The sequence below is a fragment of the Sinocyclocheilus rhinocerous genome, unplaced genomic scaffold, assembly GCF_001515625.1.
Source record: "Sinocyclocheilus rhinocerous isolate Xijiao unplaced genomic scaffold, SAMN03320098_v1.1 scaffold557, whole genome shotgun sequence".
NCBI classification, from domain to species: Eukaryota; Metazoa; Chordata; class Actinopteri; order Cypriniformes; family Cyprinidae; genus Sinocyclocheilus; species Sinocyclocheilus rhinocerous.
Genome location: NW_015633548.1, coordinates 38,053 through 60,780, shown reverse-complemented (window position 1 = coordinate 60,780; position 22,728 = coordinate 38,053). Strand labels below are relative to the sequence as shown.

Genomic DNA, 22,728 nt, shown 5'->3' with positions numbered 1-22,728 from the left:
CTTTAAACAACCTCCAGCTTGTCATCAGTTCCTGGAGAGCCTCCAAACGGTTAAAGACATCAATGACATGGAGAACTGAAGCTATGAAGGGCCTGGCAGCAGCAGCACATCTATGCTTATTTATGTCCTGGCACCAGAGACTGAGCCAAACAATCCCCTTCTATAATGTTTTGTTTAGTAATCATTGATAGGAAGACAGGGGGCTAGTTGTTACAAGGGCTATATCTCAGTGAAATTGGGTCAGAAATTCAGTTAGGTACATTTTGCTAACTCTATCTTCCAAACAAGCACATTTTTATAATAGCTGTTGAGTAAAAAAAGAAGAAAAAAACACGCACTGAGATACATTCAGTCAAGTACATAATTACATGATTTTAAAGGTTGAATTGTGTACTCAGAAAACCCAGTCTCTGCCTCTATTCAAGGAGTTAAAGAATAGTTTCGAATTGGAGTGAATATGGATTTTATTCCACCCATTAGTGTTCACTTTACCATGTCACAATATTGATGTCTGAGAAAACAATACTGTGCTTGTGAAGCAGAGAGGCTTTTACCCTTTATTTAGTTGAATATGTGAAGAAAAAAAGTCTTCATTCTTAGTTCTGAGATGTTCCTAAGCATGTCTAGTTCATTATAGTGTGGCTGGGTGAAAGTGAAGCTGTGTGTTCCCTTATAAACGGACACAAATCACTTTTTTTCTGCATTGTTGTTAGACTATGATTTCAATTTTGGACTGGATGTGATTCCAGTGAGAATGTGCTCTTGTTAAGAGTTCTGACCATATAAGGAACATGTTACCTGATCCTTCTTCAGCCTGACCTCTCTTCTGCTCTCCTCAGTACGAGTGAACGAGAGAAACCAAGCTAGAGTGATTCACTAATCAACAGGAATGAAAGTAAATGGTACATGCTAAAAGACCCTTAAAGGGATAGTTCACCCAAAAATGAAAATCAATTACTCACCCTCATGTCGTTCCAAACCCGTTAAGACCTTCGTTCATCTTCGGAAAACAAATTAAGATATTTTTGATGAATTCCGAGAGCTTTCTGACCCTGCATAGACAGCAACGCAACTGAAACGTTCAAGGCCCAGAAAGGTAGTAAGGACATCGTTAAAATAGTCCATGTGACATCAGTGGTGCAACCTTCATTTTATGAAGCTACGAGAATACTTTTTGTATGCAAAGAAAACAAAAAGAATAATTTGTGTTCAGAAGATGAACGAAGGTCTTGCGGGTTTGGAATGACATGAGGGTGAGTAATTAATGACAGAATTTTCATTTTTAGGTGAACTATCCCTTTAAGGAAAAGGTGATTTTTTTTCTAGTCCCAAAATCCATTACAATTAAAATAATGTATTTAATATTTATCCAACAAAAAGTTTTGTATTGAGAATTGTTTTGAATAAAGAAATTATAATTTATATTAAATTTTTTTTCTAGCCCCAAAATCCATTACAATTAAAATAATGTATTTAATATTTATCCAACAAAAAGTTTTGTATGAGAATTGTTTTGAATAAAGAAATTATAATTTATATTAAAAGTCAGCCAGAGTGGTACCTAGGTAAAAAAAAAAAAAACAACAACATTAATTAACAAGCCCTTTGCCCCAAAATACCCTAAAATAAAAAATAAATCTATAATCTTTTTAAAAAGAAAATATTTAAAAATATTACAATTCATAATAATAAATGTTTTTATACTGTATTTTTGATCAAATAAATGCAGACTTGGTGAGGATGAGAATTATGTAAAAAAAAAAAAAATCTTACCAATCCCACACATTTGAACGGTAGTTGGATAGTGATTCTCATAAGCTACATAAATTGGCAACATTTAAAAAAATATGTGAAACATTAGATCAAATGACCTCAGGTTCAACCTTTTGTCCTTGTGCGCAATCATCACATGGATCAAGATATTTTCACAGTGCTTAAGGGCAAGCATGTTTAGAAAGGCACTGTCATGGTGCTTGTTGCTATTTAGTGTGTTAGAAGAAAACAAATCAAAAGGGCCTTTTATCTAGGGGCCATTACCCCTGCTGTATCAGACATATTTCATTTACACAGCTTCCAAACAGCTGCTTCAGGAATGATGTCAAAGCCTAAGAAAAGAGTTCCAGCAGTGATCCAGTTTTTGTGAATATAGTCCGGCAATATGGAGATTAAAACAGCCATACAAGATGATTTAATCGAAAGCACAGGCTTCTGTTTATTGACCATTGCACGCACATGAACAGATGAGAATATTTACACAGATGTAAACAGTCAGTACCTGCAACACATTAGAGTAGAGCTGCACATAGTGTGACTAACACACAGCTACGTACCAGAACAAACAGCACATTTACCACCATTAAAGCCCATTCAACTTGCTTCTGCTACTTTGCCCAAGCTGGGGTGCACAGGTCTGTTTAGTCTTACACTCAAGCTCTCATTGTTCGTGTTTTAAGTATTTTTGGAGGAGCACATAGATTATACGAGTGTTAAAAAAGAAGAATGGTTTATTCAAAGTAATCACACCCCTGAATAATTGGGATTTTTTTTACTGTAACTATCTTTACAGCGTACAGAAACTGTACCTTATCTGTACCTTTCAGTAATCCTACAATCTCATAGATTCACATACTCGTAAGTTCATTTGCTGTCTGAAAGGAACAAGATTCATTCTCCAATACTACAAATACAAACATTGAAGAAATTCTGCTGCTAAATACTTTTTCCTCTTGACATCTCAAAAAAAAAAAAGAATTTTGCAGGATGTCTGAATTTCATTCGCTCATCTCATAATGCTCTGACAAAGAACAATAGGTATTTCTCAGGTACGTTTTTTTAAAGCAAATTAAAAAGGCAAAAAACAACAAAAACGAAAGTGCAAATCTGCTAGTAATGCTCATCTATTCAAACACACACACTGTTCCTGTGCATTACAATACTGTGGCCTCCTCTCACATGATCCTGCACAGCAGGACATATCTGTGTTGAAGGCCTCTGACGCCACTGTGATGACCAGCCGTCATCCCCTCGTTCCACAGCGTGTGCAATTTTCCAGCACACAGACATTGCTGGCAGGGTGGGGTCTTATCAACACTTCCTGCTCCGCAGTTAATGCCACCCTGGCCAGAAAACATCCACACAACAGCGGTTCCTACAATGTCCACAAACAGACAGAAAGCAATAGAGAAACTACAAACACATGGACTGGATTTTACAAAAGATCTGTTTGCTCCTCTACTAATGTTCCTTCATTATCATGGCTCTCACTTTATCTTAAAATTAAAAATAACTCTAAATCAGTAGCTGCATCCCAATTCACAAACTTCTAGTGCACACTTAAAATATGTACACTTTACTGATGATGGGTGAAGTACACTGTAGACAGTATCTGGATGTCATGAAGTTGTCATGAAACAGCTTGCAGAATTTGGAAAAAAGATACCAACAACAATTCTATCCATAATAGAATGTGAGGATTAGAATTAGTGCCTCCCAAATGTTGAACTTTTCTCATAACTTTACATATTTTTGGCAGAATATTATATATAAGGTGTTCAGCATTATTTTAAATTTGACGAGAGATAAATAGCTCCAAAACTGATATTCAATTATATTCCAATACACAAAATCATGAAAGTGAAATTACACCAATTATTCTGTTCAAAAGTTTACATATCCATGGTTCATCACATTGTTTGCCTCATCGATCAACTGTGATGTATATACTTGACTCTCTTATGTCAGATAATCAGATAATGCTAGCTATATATATATAGCTAGCATTATCTGATTATCTGACATAAGAGAGTCAAGTATATACATCACACTTTTGAACAGAATAATTGGTGTAATTTCACTTTCATGATTTTGTGTATTGGAATATAATTGAATATCAGTTTTGGAGCTATTTATCTCTTGTCAAATTTAAAATAATGCTGAACACCTTATATATAATATTCTGCCAAAAATATGTAAAGTTATGAGAAAAGTTCAACATTTGGGAGGCACTAATTCTAATCCTCACATTCTATTACGGATGCGAAGTGTGCAAATTGGGATGCAGGTCTAAATGTAAAGATCTTACTCTAATGCCATTAATACAGAATTCATAACTGCATACAAATCCAACCCAGTTTTTTTCAGATGCCTGTCCAGCCTGAAACCATTAGACAGAACAATACAAATGTTTTTTTCTTTCCATGGGTGTGAACGTTAAAATGTCTTTTATTCATTCAGCCCTTTTAAAATGAGTCTAAAATCTGAACAGCTACAGAATTACTCTAATCCCAACCAATGTAAAAATCACAACGCGTCGGTGCAACTCTCTACACTGATCTCGATAGATAAAGAGTTTTCAATTTGTTAGAAACCGCTAACACACAAAAAGGACTTTGGGAGGGAACGTGGAGGGTTATGCTTCTCCACATAACATGTCATGCAAAAAATTAGGAATAAAAAAAGCTCAAGTCCCATTAGCATTTCTTTCTTTTTCTTTTAACAGATTGCTCAATGCATTATCCTAGATGGCCCTACTACAAAAAAGTATGGGCAATTTTTACTTTATTTTTGGGGGTTTGTAATCCCAGTGGTAAACGCATGTTATTTTAGACATTCGCAAACATGACATTTATTTCATAAATGATTTGAACTACATGGACAAAAAGAAGAAAATAATATATTTTCTTAGTTATTTTAAAAAAATGTTACAACAACAAAAAAGAAATTGCACTGTATGAATGGCTCTCTATCTTCTGACTGGGCGGAACAAAAACAAAAAACAAGGCGTAAAAACCTTCAGAGATTCACAGTCAATGGTCACAATATAAGATCCAAGCACATCTCTACAGCCAATCACAAGTTACTCGGAGTGAATGGCGTCCGCCTGCACAGCTCAGACGAACAAAACCGTATCAAGATACAAGGCCTCCCTCTAGTGGATGGCAAAGAGTGTCATTTTGCTCTAAGGGGGGAAACTACATTTGACAGGCACTTGATTGTAACTGCACAGCAAACGCAGAGCCACCAATCAGCACGCCTCTGATGAGAGAAGGCAGTAAAAAGCATCAGACCCACAGGAATGTGCCACGGACTCTTCGCATCTCCTAAACAAGTGCTCGCACGTCAAGAGAGGACAAAAATAAGCATGCAGGCCAGGTCACAGCAATTTTACGCCTTGCTATACAGACAATAAAAGTATGCTTATTCTGTTGTCGTGATAACCTCAGAGAAACCAAAGCATGCTTCGGATCCGTGATGTCAGATGCTAAGTGGTCTGATTAGCGGCCGTAAACACTTGCGGATGAGAAGTGAATAAATAATTGACATTTCTGTGATGACATAAAAAAAAGAGTAACAATGAGGTAGAGACATCAAACCAGCCACTTCAGAGACAGGAGAGGTGCTGAGAGAGATCGCTCTGGATGAGACATGATAGAGAGAAGAGACTCGCCCCGTTCAACTCATCGTTTCGTTCTTGTGCCGGTGCGAGTCCAGAGGCAGCGGGTGCTCCGAATCATCCATGGGAAGGACCAATCGGGTGCCTCGGATCACCAGCTCGTGATCGCTGAATGCCAGCTCTCGGTCCAGAGCCACGTCAGAGTTCACAGCCACTCCTCCGACGGGCGTCCCGCTCGTGTGAGCACCCGTAGCATCTGTGCTCACAGTGATGTCACCGTACGCCAGCGAGATGTCACCGTCATTCAGGATCAGGTCCGAGTCGCTGTCTTTCAGCTGCCCCTCGTTCTGAGAGAAAACACACAGTGGTGATTACATTGTTTGAATTTGAGCTGACTTTCTGCGTATGCGAGTCGTCATTTAGCAAAAAGCCTAATAAACCTATTACTGATTATTACTTGGAATCATCCTGGAGCCAAATGAGGTTGAGGGAATAAAATGAGCTAAAATGTAATAAATGTTACACTACCATTCAAAGTTGTTGAGGTCAGTAAGATTTTTTTTTTTAAAGATTAATGCTTGTATTCATCAAAAACACATTAAATGTGACAGTAAAGACATTTATATTCTTCGAACATTTTTTTATTCATCAAATCTTGAAAAAAATGCATCACGGTTTCCACAAATATATTAAGCAGCTATTTTCAACACTGATAAGAATAATAAAAAAACATGCATGTACACAATAATTGCATTGCATTAAATGATTAATTTAAATGTAAGTACATAGTAGTTAAAGCCACCTAATATAAAGTTTCTTGAGCAACAAATCAGCAGCATATTCGAATGATTTCTGAAGGATCATGTGACACTGAAGACATGGCAATTTTAATGAGCATAAAATGTAACCCTTCACCCCTGTTAAACTAAATTTAGGCTTGATTGTCCCAAATTGTCTCCAGTCAAACCACTGATAAGAGGATACAGGTCAGTTCTTTTTTTATCCATTTGGAAATAAATTAATACTTTTATTTAGCAAGGGCACATTAAATTGATTAAAACTGATAGCAACAATGTTACAAAAGATTGTCAAATGTCAAATAAATGCAGTACTTTTGAACCTTTAAAAATATTAAGCAGCACAACTGATTTCCACATTGATATTAATAAGAAATGTTTCTTGAGCTGCAATTCAGCACATGAGAATGATTTCTGAAGGATCTTGTGATACTGAAGACTGGCGTAATAATGCTGAAAATCCAGCTTTGCCATCACAAGAATACATTAAATTTTAAACTATAATCAAATACAAAACTTATTTTAAATTATAATAATATTTCACAGTGAGACATTTTTTATGTATTTTGGATCAAATAAATGCAGCCTTGATGAGCATAAGAGACTTCTTTCAAAAACATTTTACCGGACCTTTGGACCATAGTCTATATGAAGGTTATTTAATAACATGCTGTTTTTATTATCTTTTATATGTAATGTAACATCTCTGATAAAATGCTTTCAAAAGTCTTTTATCAGCCAAATGAAACAATCTACACTAGGAATTTAAACCATCACAGTCCAATAACATATGTTTCATAAGAGTGGACTCCAGTTACAACTACTTACTAGAGGTGGCTCAGAAATAGTTAATTAGCAAGGATGAATAGTGAATTTATTCTCAAATATTTAACTATTATTTTGCATTGAAGTAATACAAAGGGCATGAACTTAGAGAAGCTTTTAGCTTTCAGTGCTTTAACTTGCTTTAGTGGCTGCATCTCTAAAGTCTAAAGCCCTTTAAAACACTTGTGTAACAAACTCACTGCCTGCTATGAGCAATGTGAGGACTTGGAGGCAATAAAAAACTAAAAAGATATAAAATGCTAGTCTATGTACACATGCAGATAATGTCTTACAGTGTCTCAAGTCATGAGCATTGGGTTTTAAAACAACAAACAACGTAAAGTGATACTAACTATTAAAAATGCATATGTAATAATAGCAATAATACATAGATTTGCTCATCTGTACTATTTATAAACAACAGGCTGAGTGGTACGATTTATGCATCTCGCATTATTTGTTAAATGTATGCAAAAGCATACAACTATCAAAACCTAATTATTGCAATAGATGAAACGCTCCGATTATCCTAATAACACAGCAATAACAGATGCTTTTGCGTCTCTTGGTGAGTATATCAATCCACATTCACTCTCTGTTCACACCTCGCTGGATAATCAGCTCTAGGAGGGGGGTCATTTGATTTTGCCTATTAAATGGCAATTAAGAGTGAATTTGAGGGGTCCGTCCCTATAAACACAGATTGTGTCTGTCGCCATCTGGTAGTACGCAGACATAAACGACTAGTCCCTTCAGTGTTATCTGCCTAATCTAGCTAAAACAGAGGAAAATCCAGAACTATGGATAATTATTAGCTCACTGTGTGCGTGTAAAGCACAAACCTCATACGCCTGTGGGCTGGTGAGGCAGCGCGCCAGAGGGCCACAGCAAGCTGGAAATGTGGCAGTGAGCGGTGGGCCGCTGTGTGTCAAAATGGGCTTTAGATAACTGCAAGTCAACAGGGTTAAGGTTTTGCACGATTTACCATTTTAAGTGATGATGTCATGAAATATGTGACAAATATGTAAACAAATATGTGAATGGGATTGCATTTGCAACATTTAAGTTTCATATAAACACAACTGAAACAGAATCTGAAATGCTGACATAAACATACCTATTGTAGCACACTACCTAGCATATAACATGTAAAGTTGGAGGACTGGATTGGTGTTTTACTCCCATCTGATTCTGTCTTTGTTTTTTTTTATGCAGCTTACTAATAAGAGCTACACGGCAAAGGATACTTGTGATCAAAGTTGTACCAAATCCTGAAGAGCCAGGCACTCTCCTGTTTAGTGCTCCTCCTCTCCACTCCATCAGGGCCGATCTGCAGACGGACACAGAGGAAATCCATCATTAAACAGCTCTGCTGTAAAAAGTACTTTTGTCTACAGCACACCAAAAACACTTACAAAGTTCTCCTGATCCGTGTCCACTCCAACACTGCCAAACACAAAACAGCATTACAGCAAATGTAATGAAAACACTTCCAGAACAAAAACACAGTTGGTCGCAATTTCATCCTCTCTAACTTGAGTTTTAGTTGTTAAATGAGTTCAGCCTTTTGAGTTTTAAATGGCTCATGCCATGGTATTTACACATTATTCCCTCTGGGTAGAGATGGAAAAGGATGCAAATAAGAACAAAAGCCATGTTTAATGAGTTACCCATTCCCATAAATTTACTTGTGTGACACAAAAAGGTAATTCAGACTAAAAGCGAGGTTCAAACTGACCGGATTTTCTGGCAGGACAGCATCTGAGTTGTGCCTCCACCGCAGATCCAAACGGTGAAGAAGACCACCAGCAGCGTGGTGGAGAACATCATCTGCCGTGCATATGTGGCCGTGTCCCTGATTGACAAGGCAAAGGTCATGGCACCACGAAGACCTGGCGAGGAGTGGAGCAAGAACACCAAAAATTGGTTCACATAAAACATTATGACTGAAATACATTTGCAAAAATCTGATATTAATCAGATTTCAAACCCCATATGGGATTGGTTTGGGTTGAGTATGTAGGTTTTTTTTCTGTTCACTGTTCTAAAAAGCAACAAAGTGGATTAAAAAAAAACTAACTCAAGTTAAAAAAAAAAATTAACAAACAATGGTTTCAAGTCTGACCCATTTAACCTTAATAGGACTGGGTTTGGCATGTTATTCTTCATAGTTTGGATCTTAGCTGACCAAAGGAATCGCCTGCAGCTCTATGCACAAACCTGCAAACATCATCATGTGCTGGAAGTTGGAGGTGATCTTGTTTCTACGACTCAAGTTCAGCAGGAAGGAGAGAGGGTAGATGTTCGCCGCTCTGCCCAGAAACACAGCCAGCTGGGACGAGAGGTGTCAAGGCGTGACTGCAAAAATGGAGCTACTGCTGCACTGACAGCATGCACACCCTCTTCAAAACTGACATTTTGGCCTTCCTGAGGCCTTCAGAGTGCTGGAAGTTGGAGCTGATCTTGTATTTACGGCCCAAGTTCAACAGGAAGGAGAGGGGGTAGATGTTCGCCGCTCTGCCCAGAAACACAGCCAGCTGGGACGAGAGGTGTCAAGGCGTGACTGCAAAAATGGAGCTACTGCTGCACTGACAGCATGCACCCCCTCTTCAAAACTGACATTTTGGCCTTCCTGAGGCCTTCAGATGGCTCTGTTCATGAAAAAGTGGTTCTGGGCCATTGATTTCTGGGAAACACAATGAGCTGTAACTCCCTGGACATATCACTCAACAACAACAGCCTGCCACTTCCTTGATGACATTAAGCAAAGTACTGCCGCCCAACATAAACACACACATGCTTTTTTTAATAATAGTAATCTATCAGATTTTCCATTTGTTTTGCATTTGCTAAGAGCATTTTGACTACTCTACCTTTTTATTTTCTGCTCATTTATTAATTTCACATAGTCTTAGGATACGAATGCGCCCACTATGAAGATCGGGTTGAAGACGTGGTTATGGAAGGTAAACAATGTCAAGCCCATGTAGGAAAATATGAAGTTCTCAGCCAGAAAATTCAGAAGCTCAAATAACTGAAAGAGAGCACAATGACAAGAAATCATAGTGAGATGTTTATATTATACATATTTCATATTCTGTAGACCTAAAAGAAATATTATAAAACAGATAGTTCCGGTCCTTGATTCTGATTGGTTGAGCCGCGTTCGAAGCTGTTGTAAATTACTCTACAAACATACAACTTTGTTTACTTTGTGTGTTGCTTAATTAGTGTGCCTCCTCTATTTTAAAACCCACGAGCCACCACTGTTTATTTGCTCTGTTTTATTTTGTGAAACCTAACTACCTAACTCCGCTTCACGTCGTGCCTAACAACGCCCCTTAGCTGTTATAAATTCACTGTAAACCACGGCTTCTTGGGGCTTATTGCTTTATTAGCAAAGCTGCTCAGCAGTTTTTATAGTTAAAGGATTACTAAGGTTAAAAAAAATCATAATCATGTTGCAACATCAATTGTGTCGCATGTAATTGAGTCATCAGTGTCCCAGTGCTTACTAGATCAAGGCCCTTGCTAGTGCAAGATTTTTTTTTTTGAAGAAGAAATTAATACTTTTATTTAGGAATGGTGCATTAACTTGATCGAAAGACATTTATAACATTATTTATAATGTAAAACTTTCTATTTCATATAAACACTGTTCTTTTGAATTTGAATTTTTTAATTATGCCTTGGCGTGCATAAGAGACATAAATACTAAACAATCTCACTAACTACAAAGAATTTAAATGTTAGTGTGCATCATACACACTAGGGAGTGGAATGAGAACCAGCGTAAAATACTTACTTGTTTTGTCCTGTCCTTAGATTCAGGAGACAGATTGTTAAAGGTGTAATGGGCTTGTGTCATTCCACAGAACAGAACTGCCACCACACCTTAGAAACACAACAAGAAGAGTAGAAACGGCATTCATTTATACAGTAGGAGTTTGCGATATGTTTATATATAGTTTCTAGAAGACTCAATGGGAGTTTCAACCCAAGCTCACCTGTAAATCCACAGGCCTCGGCCAGTAGGAACGTGCTCCAGGACATGAGGAAGAACAGTGCCGTCTCCAGCAACGGCAAGTCCCTAAGCTTAGTGAACTTAGTAACGTGGAAAGGAGTCAATGAAAATATCCCTGGGATGAAGAAACTTCAAAATGCATTATTTAACATTAATAGTAGCAATCAAATAGAAAGAAGAATGAGATGAGAAGCCACAGGTGAGATTCAAACATATCCCATTTCTTTATCAGAATAGTCACCACAGTCATACAAATGTGTTATAACAAAAATAAGTGACATACAAAATTGAAACATTAAAGGATATCAATGCAGTTACGACTCCAGTTGCCACTCCAAGAGCAAAAGAACCACTGAAGACCCCCAGGAAGATGCCAAAGGACTTCAGCATGGCCATGGCTTCAAACGTGTGAGTGTTGTCTCCCTCAGGCTGATATGCTACAATTGACCTGTGAAAAAAACACAGATACAATCACACAAACTCATATATTGTATGATTTGAACACATGAGAGTAATTCTAATCTCAAACTTACAGAAATCTAAAAGAGTTAAGAATTTTAAAGAAGGAGATTTCTCTGTTCTTCTTTTTTTACAATGATGCAACAGTTCCATCTGCTACTGGAAATCCATAACAAACATTAACATTATGACTATGAGCAGGACTGGAAAATATGCTAATTTTTATTTTTATTTTTTACATCTAAACACGTATCAGATAAGGTGTGCTCTGCAGAGACATTCAATTTATTTTCCACTATTTCCCAGTCTCTGCACTGTTTTCTTAAAGAGGTCATATTATACATTTTCTATCATCTATTGTTTTCCCCTGAGGTCCATAATGTCAGCAAAGTCCCTGTGTAATTTAGTTTGTCCAACTTATCTCTGATCCTTAGATTGGAAATGTTAAATGAGCTCTTTTGTTTACTAAAACAAAGGCTGGTTTGCTGTAGTTTTTAACTTCAGAATTAATTCAGAAAACAACTGTAGCTGAAACATACCACATAAACGGTTAAGATCGGACTAAAATGATTGGGAACCTTACTGAAAATAAACTAATGTTGGCATTGGCCAAACTCGCTTTACATCATCTGTAAGAGTTTTGGTGAACTTTCCCATATTTTGCTCTTATAGCTCAGGAGTTGTTGTTTTGCAGCTTAATTTAAATACATATTTTCCATGTATTAGGATAGAAGTTCTGAAAGACCAAGGAAGGTTTGATTCCTCATGATATGACCCCTTTAATTGCTTTTTAAAATGTACCTGATGTCCAAATGATAAGCTCAAATTAATAAATGACATTTTTAGTATTTAGGACAGGCAGGAACAAGAGAAAACTTTCTAGAGGACCACAGCATCACTTCAAACTATGAAGCAAATGGCTATCATCCAATCGGCAAATACCCACAGCTCTGCCCCATCCACACCTTCTAGAACTGTGAAGCTAATGAACTGCAGAATTCCCCTACAGGTAGTTCAAATGAAAGTAGAAATTGATTCTTCTTCTTTGAGGAATGATGCACTACTCGGAGATTTCTTTAGCTTCCTTGCAGGTGCTGGTGTGAAGCATAACTGTGGGTCATTTACCCTTCATGTTCTGGTACAGACCAGTAAATGCACACACTAAAAATCCACTCGGCAGGCTCAAAGCTACATGTGCAGCACACCCATTGAGGGGCGTTCTCAGTGTCTGGTTCCCACCCTCTGTATAAGCCACACCTCTAGGGCTGTGATACCCCGCCCCACTTTGCCTCCCGTAATAAAGCAGCATGCTGGAGCAGATGAAAGGTCCAGCAGAGAAAGAATCGGATGTTAAATGAAAAGTGTTAATTATTCATTCTGCACTGTGTTTATAAAAAACCAAAACAGTCATATATTAGTGAATGAAAAAAAGCAGTTTGTAAATATGGCAGTGTATAATCATGAGCAGTAGAGGACTTACGAGGACAGTACGAGAGCGACGGCATCATTCAGGACACTTTCTCCAAACAGCAGAGCGTATAGGTCAGCATCCACCTGCAGCTCATTGAAGATGGCCAGAACTGTCACTACAAAACAAAGCCCCGCCTTACAAACATTACCGACCAATCCTGCATTAGCACTTGGTGCGATCTGCCATTTCATCGGATCTGCTATTCTAATGCAATTTCTAAAGGAAGTCTGGAGTGTCTGGAGAGTTTCAAACTCAATTTTACATTGAGTATCCACTTTGCCTCCCGTAATAAAGCAGCATGCTGGAGCAGATGAAAGGTCCAGCAGAGAAAGAATCGGATGTTAAATGAAAAGTGTTAATTATTCATTCTGCACTGTGTTTATAAAAAACCAAAACAGTCATATATTAGTGAATGAAAAAAAGCAGTTTGTAAATATGGCAGTGTATAATCATGAGCAGTAGAGGACTTACGAGGACAGTACGAGAGCGACGGCATCATTCAGGACACTTTCTCCAAACAGCAGAGCGTATAGGTCAGCATCCACCTGCAGCTCATTGAAGATGGCCAGAACTGTCACTACAAAACAAAGCCCCGCCTTACAAACATTACCGACCAATCCTGCATTAGCAGTTGGATCTGCTATTCTAATGCAATTTCTAAAGGAAGTCTGGAGTGTCTGGAGAGTTTCAAACTCAATTTTACATTGAGTATTTAAAAATATGTTCAAAGTGTTGCCAGGGCATAATCGTGACACAAAGTAACATGCATTTTTTAATTATGTAATTATGCATAATTTAACAATGGCATATAGAATATTTGCAATGTCACAATTCCATTCCATGCAAGAATAAAATCCATTAACATAGGAACACATTTTTACTGTAATTTGTGTTGGTACTATCAATTTTAGATTTATTCCTGTACAGGGAACCAATGAGGACTGAGCTTTGAAACGGGTTACTTCCAGACAACAAATTGCTTTGATATACAACTTAATTATAATCATTTCCTAAAACAAACATAGCACTAGACTTCAAAAAGTGCAGATGAATTCTGCTAGAAAACAAAATCTAGGCTTAGTTTAGAAATTCCATAACACACCCCTCTTACAAAAAAAACAAAAAGGACAAGACCACATACCTACTTTTCAAAATAATTGTTTGATTAATACACATTAAAACATCCGAGGACTGCATTTAGGCACTGTTACAGGGACTCTGACTGTAGTACCTGGGTCAGTGGCTGAGACAATGGCACCAAAGAAAAGGCAATCAGTGAAGAAGAAATCGCCACCCAGATGGCCAATTTGCTTCATCAGCAATACACAGCCGTACATAAACAACCTGGAAAATAAAGCGCACACCTCTGTACGCTAGTTCTCACCCTCATCACTGGAGCAACCACTTGAAAAAGCACTGACAAAAGACATTGTATACACTGACCCAATGATGAAACAAGACACCACGGTTCCCACAAACGCGTAGGCAAGAATGGAGCCCAAGTTCCTGAAGAAATGTCTCTGAAACACACACAGAAGAATTTAAATGAATAATGAGCTTTGATTTGTCTACACTGAGCAGTACGTTATCTTATGCACACAACATCTGGTCTGTATTGATGATTAAAAAAACAGCTCTTACTCGTTTTAAACTATATCCAGCATGAAATATGATAGGAGGCAAGAGAATATTGAAGAAGACCTCTGGGTCAAAGGTCACCTGAAACAGAATTAGAATGTTTCAGATATTGGCATTTCATTCACCTTTGATCAAATAAGAAAAGGTTTTAAAAATTGCACTACTGTTCAAAATTTTGGGGTAAGTAAGATTTTTTGATGTTTAGAAAGAAATCTCTTATATGCTCACTAGGGCTGCATATATTTGATAAATACAGTAAAACAGTAAAATTTTAAATAACTTTTTCATTTTGAGATACTTTAAAATGTAATTTATTCCTGTGGTGCAAAGCGGAATTTTCACCATCATTACTCCAGTCTTCAGTGTCACATGATCCTTCAGAAATCATTCTAAAATATGCTGATTTGCTGCTCAGGAAACATTTATTATCAGTGTTGAAAATAGTTGTGCGGTTTAATATTTCTGCGGACACCGTGATACATTTCTATATATTTCTACATATTCAATGACGAACAGAAAGTAAAAAAAAAAAAACAGCATTAATTTCAAATTTGAAAATATTTTGTATCATTATATATCTTTACTGTCACTTTTGATCAGTTGAATGTGTCCTTGATGAATAAAAGTATTAATTTCTTTCAAAATGGATTTCTAAGAAAGCACATTAAAAATGTAAGCTATTTCCTCTCATCAGTTTGTTGACTGGAGACTATTTGGGCCAATCAAGTCTAAATTCAGCTTGACAAAACATCTAATGTATTTGGCATTTTTGAAATTACGAAACTCTTAAACATTTTGACTAAGATAGAAACAGTTTCATGCATCTGTCATGTGAGGGGCATGTTCTAACAGAGAATTAGTTTGTCAGGCACTGAATTAATATGTGTGAGTGTGTGTGTGTTGAAATTAAATTATTGGTACAAAGTTAAACCAGGAATTTGTTTGAAACACCTAGGGAACACTACTGAGTTCAGCAAGACTGGCTATTTATCTAAAAAAAAGATGGAAGTATGAGTCATATTCAAATAAATTCTGAGTTCCCCATAACCTTTGTGGTTTAAGTCCAGCTTTCGATTCAAATTCATCTGAATCTGTGTTGTAGGTCAAATGACTGCTGTATGATTGTTGTGATGTGATATTTTACCTTGCGGAGCATCTCGTTGTCCTGAATGTCATTGATTTCATTGCCACTGATCTCTCCTTTCAGTGTGTACTCATAGAACTTACCACTGACATTCACCAGCAGTGTGGCTGGACTGGCATTAACATTACAGCTCAGTGTAACATTGTTCATGTCACTGGGAACATGAATAGCATAACGCAGGACAACACCCACAAGCAACCCTGATGAGAGACAGAAAGATGGCATTGTACCATTTTATTAAAATGATTCAGTAGTACATTTTAAATTTCTTAATATTTTCAAACTCTAGTGAGCTGCCTACCTAGACTTTTTGTCATCACAAAAGCTGAAGTGATTCAACTCTCAACAGATTTTTGAAGCACATCTGTTTATGTACTATGGCTACTTTTATTAGCTTATAATAAACTTTTTGTTAACTGAAATAAAGCTGCAATAACATAAAATAAAAAAAATATTAGATAAAAAAAAAAACTTTAAAGGAAAATTAGAAACTGTTTAAATTTATGCACTAAAATTACTAACTGAAAATGAATAAAAACCCTGGAATAAAAATAAAACTCAAGTAAAAATAAATCAAACCAAAATAGTAATATTAAAGAAAAAAACTAGAAAAATTATTTAAAAAATCACAACAAAATTACAAAAAAAAAACATAAGCAATAAATAAATACATTTCACTAAAATAAAAATAAATGCTGACTAAAATATAAATAAAACTATAATATATAAACAATATACATATTAAAAAAACAGTACAATGACATTTGTGTACATGAGCTCCTGAATAACCTAACTGAGATATGCTTCATAGACAAGAGTATTTCCAGTTGTAACTAATAGCAAATAACTCTTTAAATTAAGAAAACTCAGTATTAATCCCGTTACAATTAAAAAGGGTTTCCTTAACTTAAGGCCTTAAAAGAGAGATGACAACAACAGCAAAGCTTTTAAAATCTTGTCTCTGTGTTTTGAAACAGCCCACAGCACACGCAGGAAAAGCAGTGAGGCAGATTAACTCCTGCTGGACAGGCCCTGATCTCCAGTGCTAAAACTCCCACACTGGCCTTTGAACAGCCATGATCATGCATGGCGTACTTTCATTAACAGATCCCATGCACTTGTAGACTTTACTGCGATAAGCATGCAGCTGACTACACAGTTCATATGTGCGATCAAAGAGGCAAATGATCTCTGATCACGCCTATTCTCACCATATATCATAGCCAGCCCCGTCTCGTGCAGAAACCTGCAGCGGCGGTGTTTGAACAACCATATGGTCAAGATTGTCAGGGTGAGGAGCAGGATAAAAACCAGCAGGTCGGCACTGTCTTGTCTGTGGCTTTCTTCAGCTTTCTTCTCTGTCACGATGTTCTCCATCGCACTGTCTTCAGCTCGGCACAGGCACAAGCAGAGGGAGCTCGCCAAAACAAACAGAGACAGTCTTCTCCAAATACTCATCGCGGCGTTGATCTTACATGTAGAGTACATGTTGGCATTTCTTTTAGGTGGAAAGATATAAGAAGAGGAATGCGCTATGCTCAGGATCGCTGAACACAGGCAGGAGCGTTAGCAGATACAATCATAGGCTGCTGTAGATGGTTCCTGATTCCCAACGACGCCCCGCCCACTGCGCGTGACGTCACGTGACCACGCGAGCAGCGTGTTCGTGCAGCTCATGACGGGCAAGCGCTGCGCATAACTGTCGATGTTTGCATTTATTCTGCATCGTCATTGTCGAACATTGGCATATATAGCCTATTATTAAGTAATATTATGATGTAATTAATATTTTATCATGACAAGTTCAAATCCCCACGCACTCACATTTTTGTTGTTGTTTTTGCTGTAAAACCCTCATATTTCATTCCACATTTTTCTAAACTGTCTGAAACAGGTGAAATTCAGGTGTTAGTGAGGGGGGACATTTGTTATGCATTTGTCACAGATATATTTAAAAACAGCCAGTATTTCATCATTACATTCTTTTACATTATATAGCTGATCTCCTGTTCAACAGTAGTCATACAGATAGATAGATAGATAGATAGATAGAGATTTTTGTTCAAATTAATTTAATATTTTATTGTGGAGACTTTTGTGCTAAAATTCACCTCACTGTTCACATAATTTCTGTAAATATGTTTCTGTTCTTTCACATTCGCTATGTCTTTTTTTATTAACCAATGAATCAACAAATACAAATACAATATTACAGAACATCAATAATTAATTAATATTTTATCATGACAAGTTCAAATCCCCACGCACTCACATTTTTGTTGTTGTTTTTGCTGTAAAACCCTCATATTTCATTCCACATTTTTCTAAACTGTCTGAAACAGGTGAAATTCAGGTGTTAGTGAGGGGGAACATTTGTTATGCATTTGTCACAGATATATTTAAAAACAGCCAGTATTTCATCATTACATTCTTTTACATTATATAGCTGATTTCCTGTTCAACAGTAGTCATACAGATAGATAGATAGATAGATAGATAGATAGATTTTTATTAACCAATGAATCAACAAATACAAATACAATATTACAGAACATCAATAATTATTACAAAGAACAAAAATAACAGCCAGGGGAAAGAAAATTCAATTATAACCTAAATGCGATACATAAAATGATAAATAATCAACACGAAAGTAGTTTGGTTTGTTCTTTAAGGATAAAAAGATATCTTATGTAATAAATAATTTGTTACTTTCGCTGAAAATTTACATTCATAAATGTAAATTTTTCAAAACTCCCCCACGATTAGTGGTTTTTAAAGAGGAATTTGTAATATGGAGACGTTAAGAGGGATGAAAAGTCCCAAAGCATGGTATTTGTATACTTTTGGTTTCATAGAGCCTCCTACTCCCCTACTTTGTCTCTATATTTTTTTCTCCCCAATATTTTTATTTTATTTAATTTTACATTTATTTTGTGATATGGTGTACAGTGTGAATGAAAATTGAGTGTAATCTCAGTCGTAATATGTAAATCTCCCAGTTATGAATGCCTTTCTGTGTTGTTGTTCAGGGCATTGAATAAAAAAAAAATTAAAAAAAACACGAAAGTAAACATGTAAAAGAAAGAAAATACATAATAATAATAATAATATTAATAATAATAATATTCGAAAATTAAACAAATTAATAAATAGATAAATTAATACAAAGTAATAATTTTAAAGGGGAATCATAAAAAAGGCACAACAAGATGGTGTTATATTCTGATGTTCGCTATGTCTCTTTAAATGCATGTTTAAAGTAGTAGTAGCAACCGGAAGTGCGATTAGTGCGGCGGTGGTGACGCAGCGTTCATTGAAGAGTGCTTCACGCGCTTCAGCAGTGGCTAGATCGGTTGTGCTCGAGTGAAAATGGCCTCGTCCTTCTGGAAAGGTGTTGTCGGTGTGGGCCTTTTCGCTTTGGCACACGCAGCTTTTTCCGCGGCGCAGCGTAAGTATTGTAGATGCAGGAGCGGGAGGTAACGGACAGACACGCTGTTGTTCAGTACGCTGTAGCTGATTGTGGTCCAGTGAGTGCGGCCTCTCTGTGGAGCTCAGTGTGCATGACAGCTTCAGTAGCACTCAAACCTGGGTGAGCTAACTATCTAGACAGCATTTTGGAGAGCATTCGAACATTATATTCTGTTCTGAAATGCTATATAGGTAGGCAGGTTTTGAGACACAGCCGTTGTAACAGCACCATACACGGTTAAGAAGTTGTTTTATACCATGAATCACTGATCATGTCAGTGTGACTGAGACTTATGAAAGATCAGCGTTTGTGTGATGTGTGTGGAGTTTTATCGTGGCGTTTATGTAACGCAGTGTGCTTGGTATTTTAGTAGTAATTCTCTTTACTCCGTAAACATGTATTTAAACTTTCTCCAAAGACATTAACCCTTAATAAGTAACTAAATGATGATGTAATGAAAAATAGCTGGTAGCCAAGCAAATAGAGTAACGTTAGAAAAATATACAAATTTATCCGCTATTTCTGTCGTATTGATGTCCGTTTCGTTCGTTTGACTCGGATCTTTTCTTTGAACAACATTCGTTCAGTAATCGCTCTGGGGTGCGTTTCACAAAAGCATCGTTAGCTAACTATTGTAGTTAGTTCCATTGAAATCTATTGGTAACGACGGAACTTGCGACCATAGTTGCTTTTGGGAAACGCACCCCTGAACGATTCTGTAACAGGTTCGACTGAATCGATCCCGCGGTTTTCGACTCCCTAAACCGAGAATCGTCTCTTCTGAACATACTGGGCCACAGAAAATTGGGCGTATGGTCGTTTTAACCATAGACTGTATAAAAACATGGACGTAGTGTCCGTGACGTCACCCGTAGGTTTCCGAAGAGCGTTTTTGAAGCCTAAAGTAGGCGGAGCCGGCCGTCGCCATCTTGGCAGCGCGTCACTCCCGGATAATCGAAAATGGGCAAAGAGGCGGGAGCTGGTTGCTGAAACCACGCCCACCTAGCTCGACGGTGGTGACAGAAGCGGCAATCCACCTGTCACTCAAGTGGCCACGCCTTTAATTATGCAGAACTTTAAGGCTTAATATAATTTAAACGGATGAGTTATAAAAAAATTCACCCCCCTCACAGTTGTCATGAAGGGCAAAATTAGCTATATAGACCAAAACCACTTTTTGTACCAGGCTGTAAACATATTTTTTTCTGCTGTAAAGTTGGGCATTTTAACATGGGGAGTCTATGGGACTGACTCCCTTTTGGAGCCAGCCTCTAGCGGCCAGTCGATGAATTGAAGTTTTAGTCACTTCCTTGTTGGTTTCACGCGTGAGACCAGAAGGTTGCTGCTTGGTTTTAACGCAAAACTTTTTATCAATATGGACGTGAGCTGTGGCTACGATCAAAACTCATGTCTGGTCTCAGCTCGTGTACGCAAGTTTTTGAGTTACCTGAACCTGCGCGCAGCATAGTAAATACGGTGGAGAATTGTAGAATGACAGCATTTTGTTCATTTTTATTTTGCTGACTGTCAAACGAAGCTCATTAGTCGATCGTTAACCAGTAAGATTAGAATGTCTTTTTTGGGGTTTTATACAGGGCTTTAGCTTTATATGTGCAAATTGCAGCGTAAACAAGACCATGAGGATTCAATCGTCGCATGATGCACCTGCAGCGCTTCTGTAAAAGGAGAAAAACAGAAAGTCTATAAAAGGAATTAAAAAAAAAAAGGATCACGCATATAATAGGCTATAATATAATTAACAAAAGGGAAAAAAAACACTGCAACAAGTATAGGCTATGCTCGTTTTTGTGACACTCTTAATACATTTTATTTCTCAAGCGATTCATCTTAATGAGGCAAATAGACACAGGAAGTGCTCATCATACCAAGTTTCAAGCATTGTTCAAATAAGTACATGCTAGACAGAGAAAGATGAAAGAAAAGGGAAAAAGAAAAAAAATCATTTTTTTTTTTTTGTAGGATGTTTTATTTTATAGTTTAATATATAATTTTATAACTACTTATTTTTCAATTTTTGTTGTGTTCTGAATACCGTTAAATGTAAAATATTTGTTGTAGAGTGAGGGGAACTAAATAGGCTGTTTATATTTACCAGTATTTTCCATTTCCATTTACTCATTTAGGAGACGCTTTTATCCAAAGCGACTTACAATTGGGGAATACATCAAGCGATTCATCTTAACGAGGCAAATAGACACAGGAAGTGCTCATCAAAGTAGGCGGGTGCTGAGCCTGTGGCTGTTCTATATGCAAGCATCAGTGTCTTGAACTTGATGCGAGCCTTAACCGGCAGCCAGTGCAGGGAGATAAATAGAGGTGTGACGTGGGCTCTTTTAGTGACGAAAGAGGTGAGTTTTCAGCTGTCGCTTGAAAAATGTCAGGAAATCAGCATAGGGGTTGGAAGATCATTCCACCGGCAAGGACAGTAAACGAAAATGTTCTGGAAAGTGATTTTGTGTCTCTTTGTGATGGTACCACAAGGCGTCGCTCACTAGCGAATCTCAGACTTCTGAAGAACTGATGATTTGGAATCGGCTTTTGCAATCCGCAGGGCTTTAGTGACTGACAGTAGCGCAGTCTCAGTTGCATGGCCACTCCTGAAGCCTGACTGGTTAGGATCCAGTTGGTTGTTCTGTGTAAGAAATAATGATACCTGGTTAAAAACAACTCGTTCGAGTGTTTTTTTCTATGAAAGGAAGGAGAGAGACGGGTCTGTAGCTATCTGAAAGTGAAGTGTTTAATGTAGGTTTTTTGAGCAGTGGGGTTACCCGAGCCTGCTTGAATGCAGTGGGGAAAGTGCCTGTGAGAAGAGATGTGTTGATGATGTGTGTGAGTGGTGGTAAAAGTGTAGGGGAGATTGCTTGGAGAAGGTGTGAGGGGATTGGGTCTAGTGGGCATGTTGTAGGTGGCTGGAGAGGAGGAGTTTTGATACTTCTGTCTCAGTGAGGGGACAAAAGGAGAAGATGGGAGTTTTAAGGAACCCCAGTGACCAGTTGATGTGCTTTGGATACCTCCCCACCCCAGGCCACCCTGAAAGACCTACCAGTGAGATAGGATTCAAACCAGCGAAGTGGAATCCCTGTGATGAGGAGAGGGTGGACAGGAGGATCTGATGATTCACCGTGTCAAAAGCAACAGATAGATCCAGCAAAATAAGAACTGATGATTTGGAATCAGCTTTTGCGATCCGCAGGGCTTTAGTGACTGACAGTAGCGCAGTCTCAGTTGCATGGCCACTCCTGAAGCCTGACTGGTTAGGATCCAGTTGGTTGTTCTGTGTAAGAAATAATGATACCTGGTTAAAAACAACTCGTTCGAGTGTTTTTTTCTATGAAAGGAAGGAGAGAGACGGGTCTGTAGCTATCTGAAAGTGAAGTGTTTAATGTAGGTTTTTTGAGCAGTGGGGTTACCCGAGCCTGCTTGAATGCAGTGGGGAAGGTGCCTGTGAGGAGAGATGTGTTGATGATATGTGTGAGTGGTGGTAA

The 22,728-nt window shown here is 37.6% G+C and overlaps 2 protein-coding genes across 2 annotated transcripts in view; one reads left to right on the top strand and one right to left on the bottom strand.

The window, feature by feature from the left end:
• Positions 1–3,923: 3,923 nt before the first annotated feature.
• LOC107744505 (sodium/hydrogen exchanger 6-like) lies at positions 3,924–17,421 on the bottom strand. The gene is made up of 16 exons (XM_016558182.1): positions 16,962–17,421; positions 15,751–15,950; positions 14,610–14,687; positions 14,412–14,488; positions 14,200–14,312; positions 13,440–13,545; positions 11,345–11,486; positions 11,022–11,127; positions 10,820–10,908; positions 9,935–10,048; positions 9,235–9,346; positions 8,753–8,906; positions 8,430–8,460; positions 8,262–8,344; positions 7,857–7,962; positions 3,924–5,739 (listed from the first exon to the last, which is right to left on the bottom strand). The coding sequence occupies exons 1-16, from the start codon at positions 17,236–17,238 to the stop codon at positions 5,452–5,454; spliced, it is 2,076 nt and encodes a 691-aa protein (XP_016413668.1). The 5' UTR covers positions 17,239–17,421; the 3' UTR covers positions 3,924–5,451.
• A 1,606-nt stretch (positions 17,422–19,027) lies between these two features.
• LOC107744504 (membrane magnesium transporter 1-like) overlaps positions 19,028–22,728 on the top strand; it is a 7,403-nt gene continuing 3,702 nt past the window's right edge. The window contains exon 1 of the mRNA XM_016558180.1: positions 19,028–19,201. Within this exon, the coding sequence (XP_016413666.1) occupies positions 19,123–19,201 (79 nt within the window). The 5' untranslated portion in view covers positions 19,028–19,122. The remainder of the gene's footprint in view (positions 19,202–22,728) is intronic.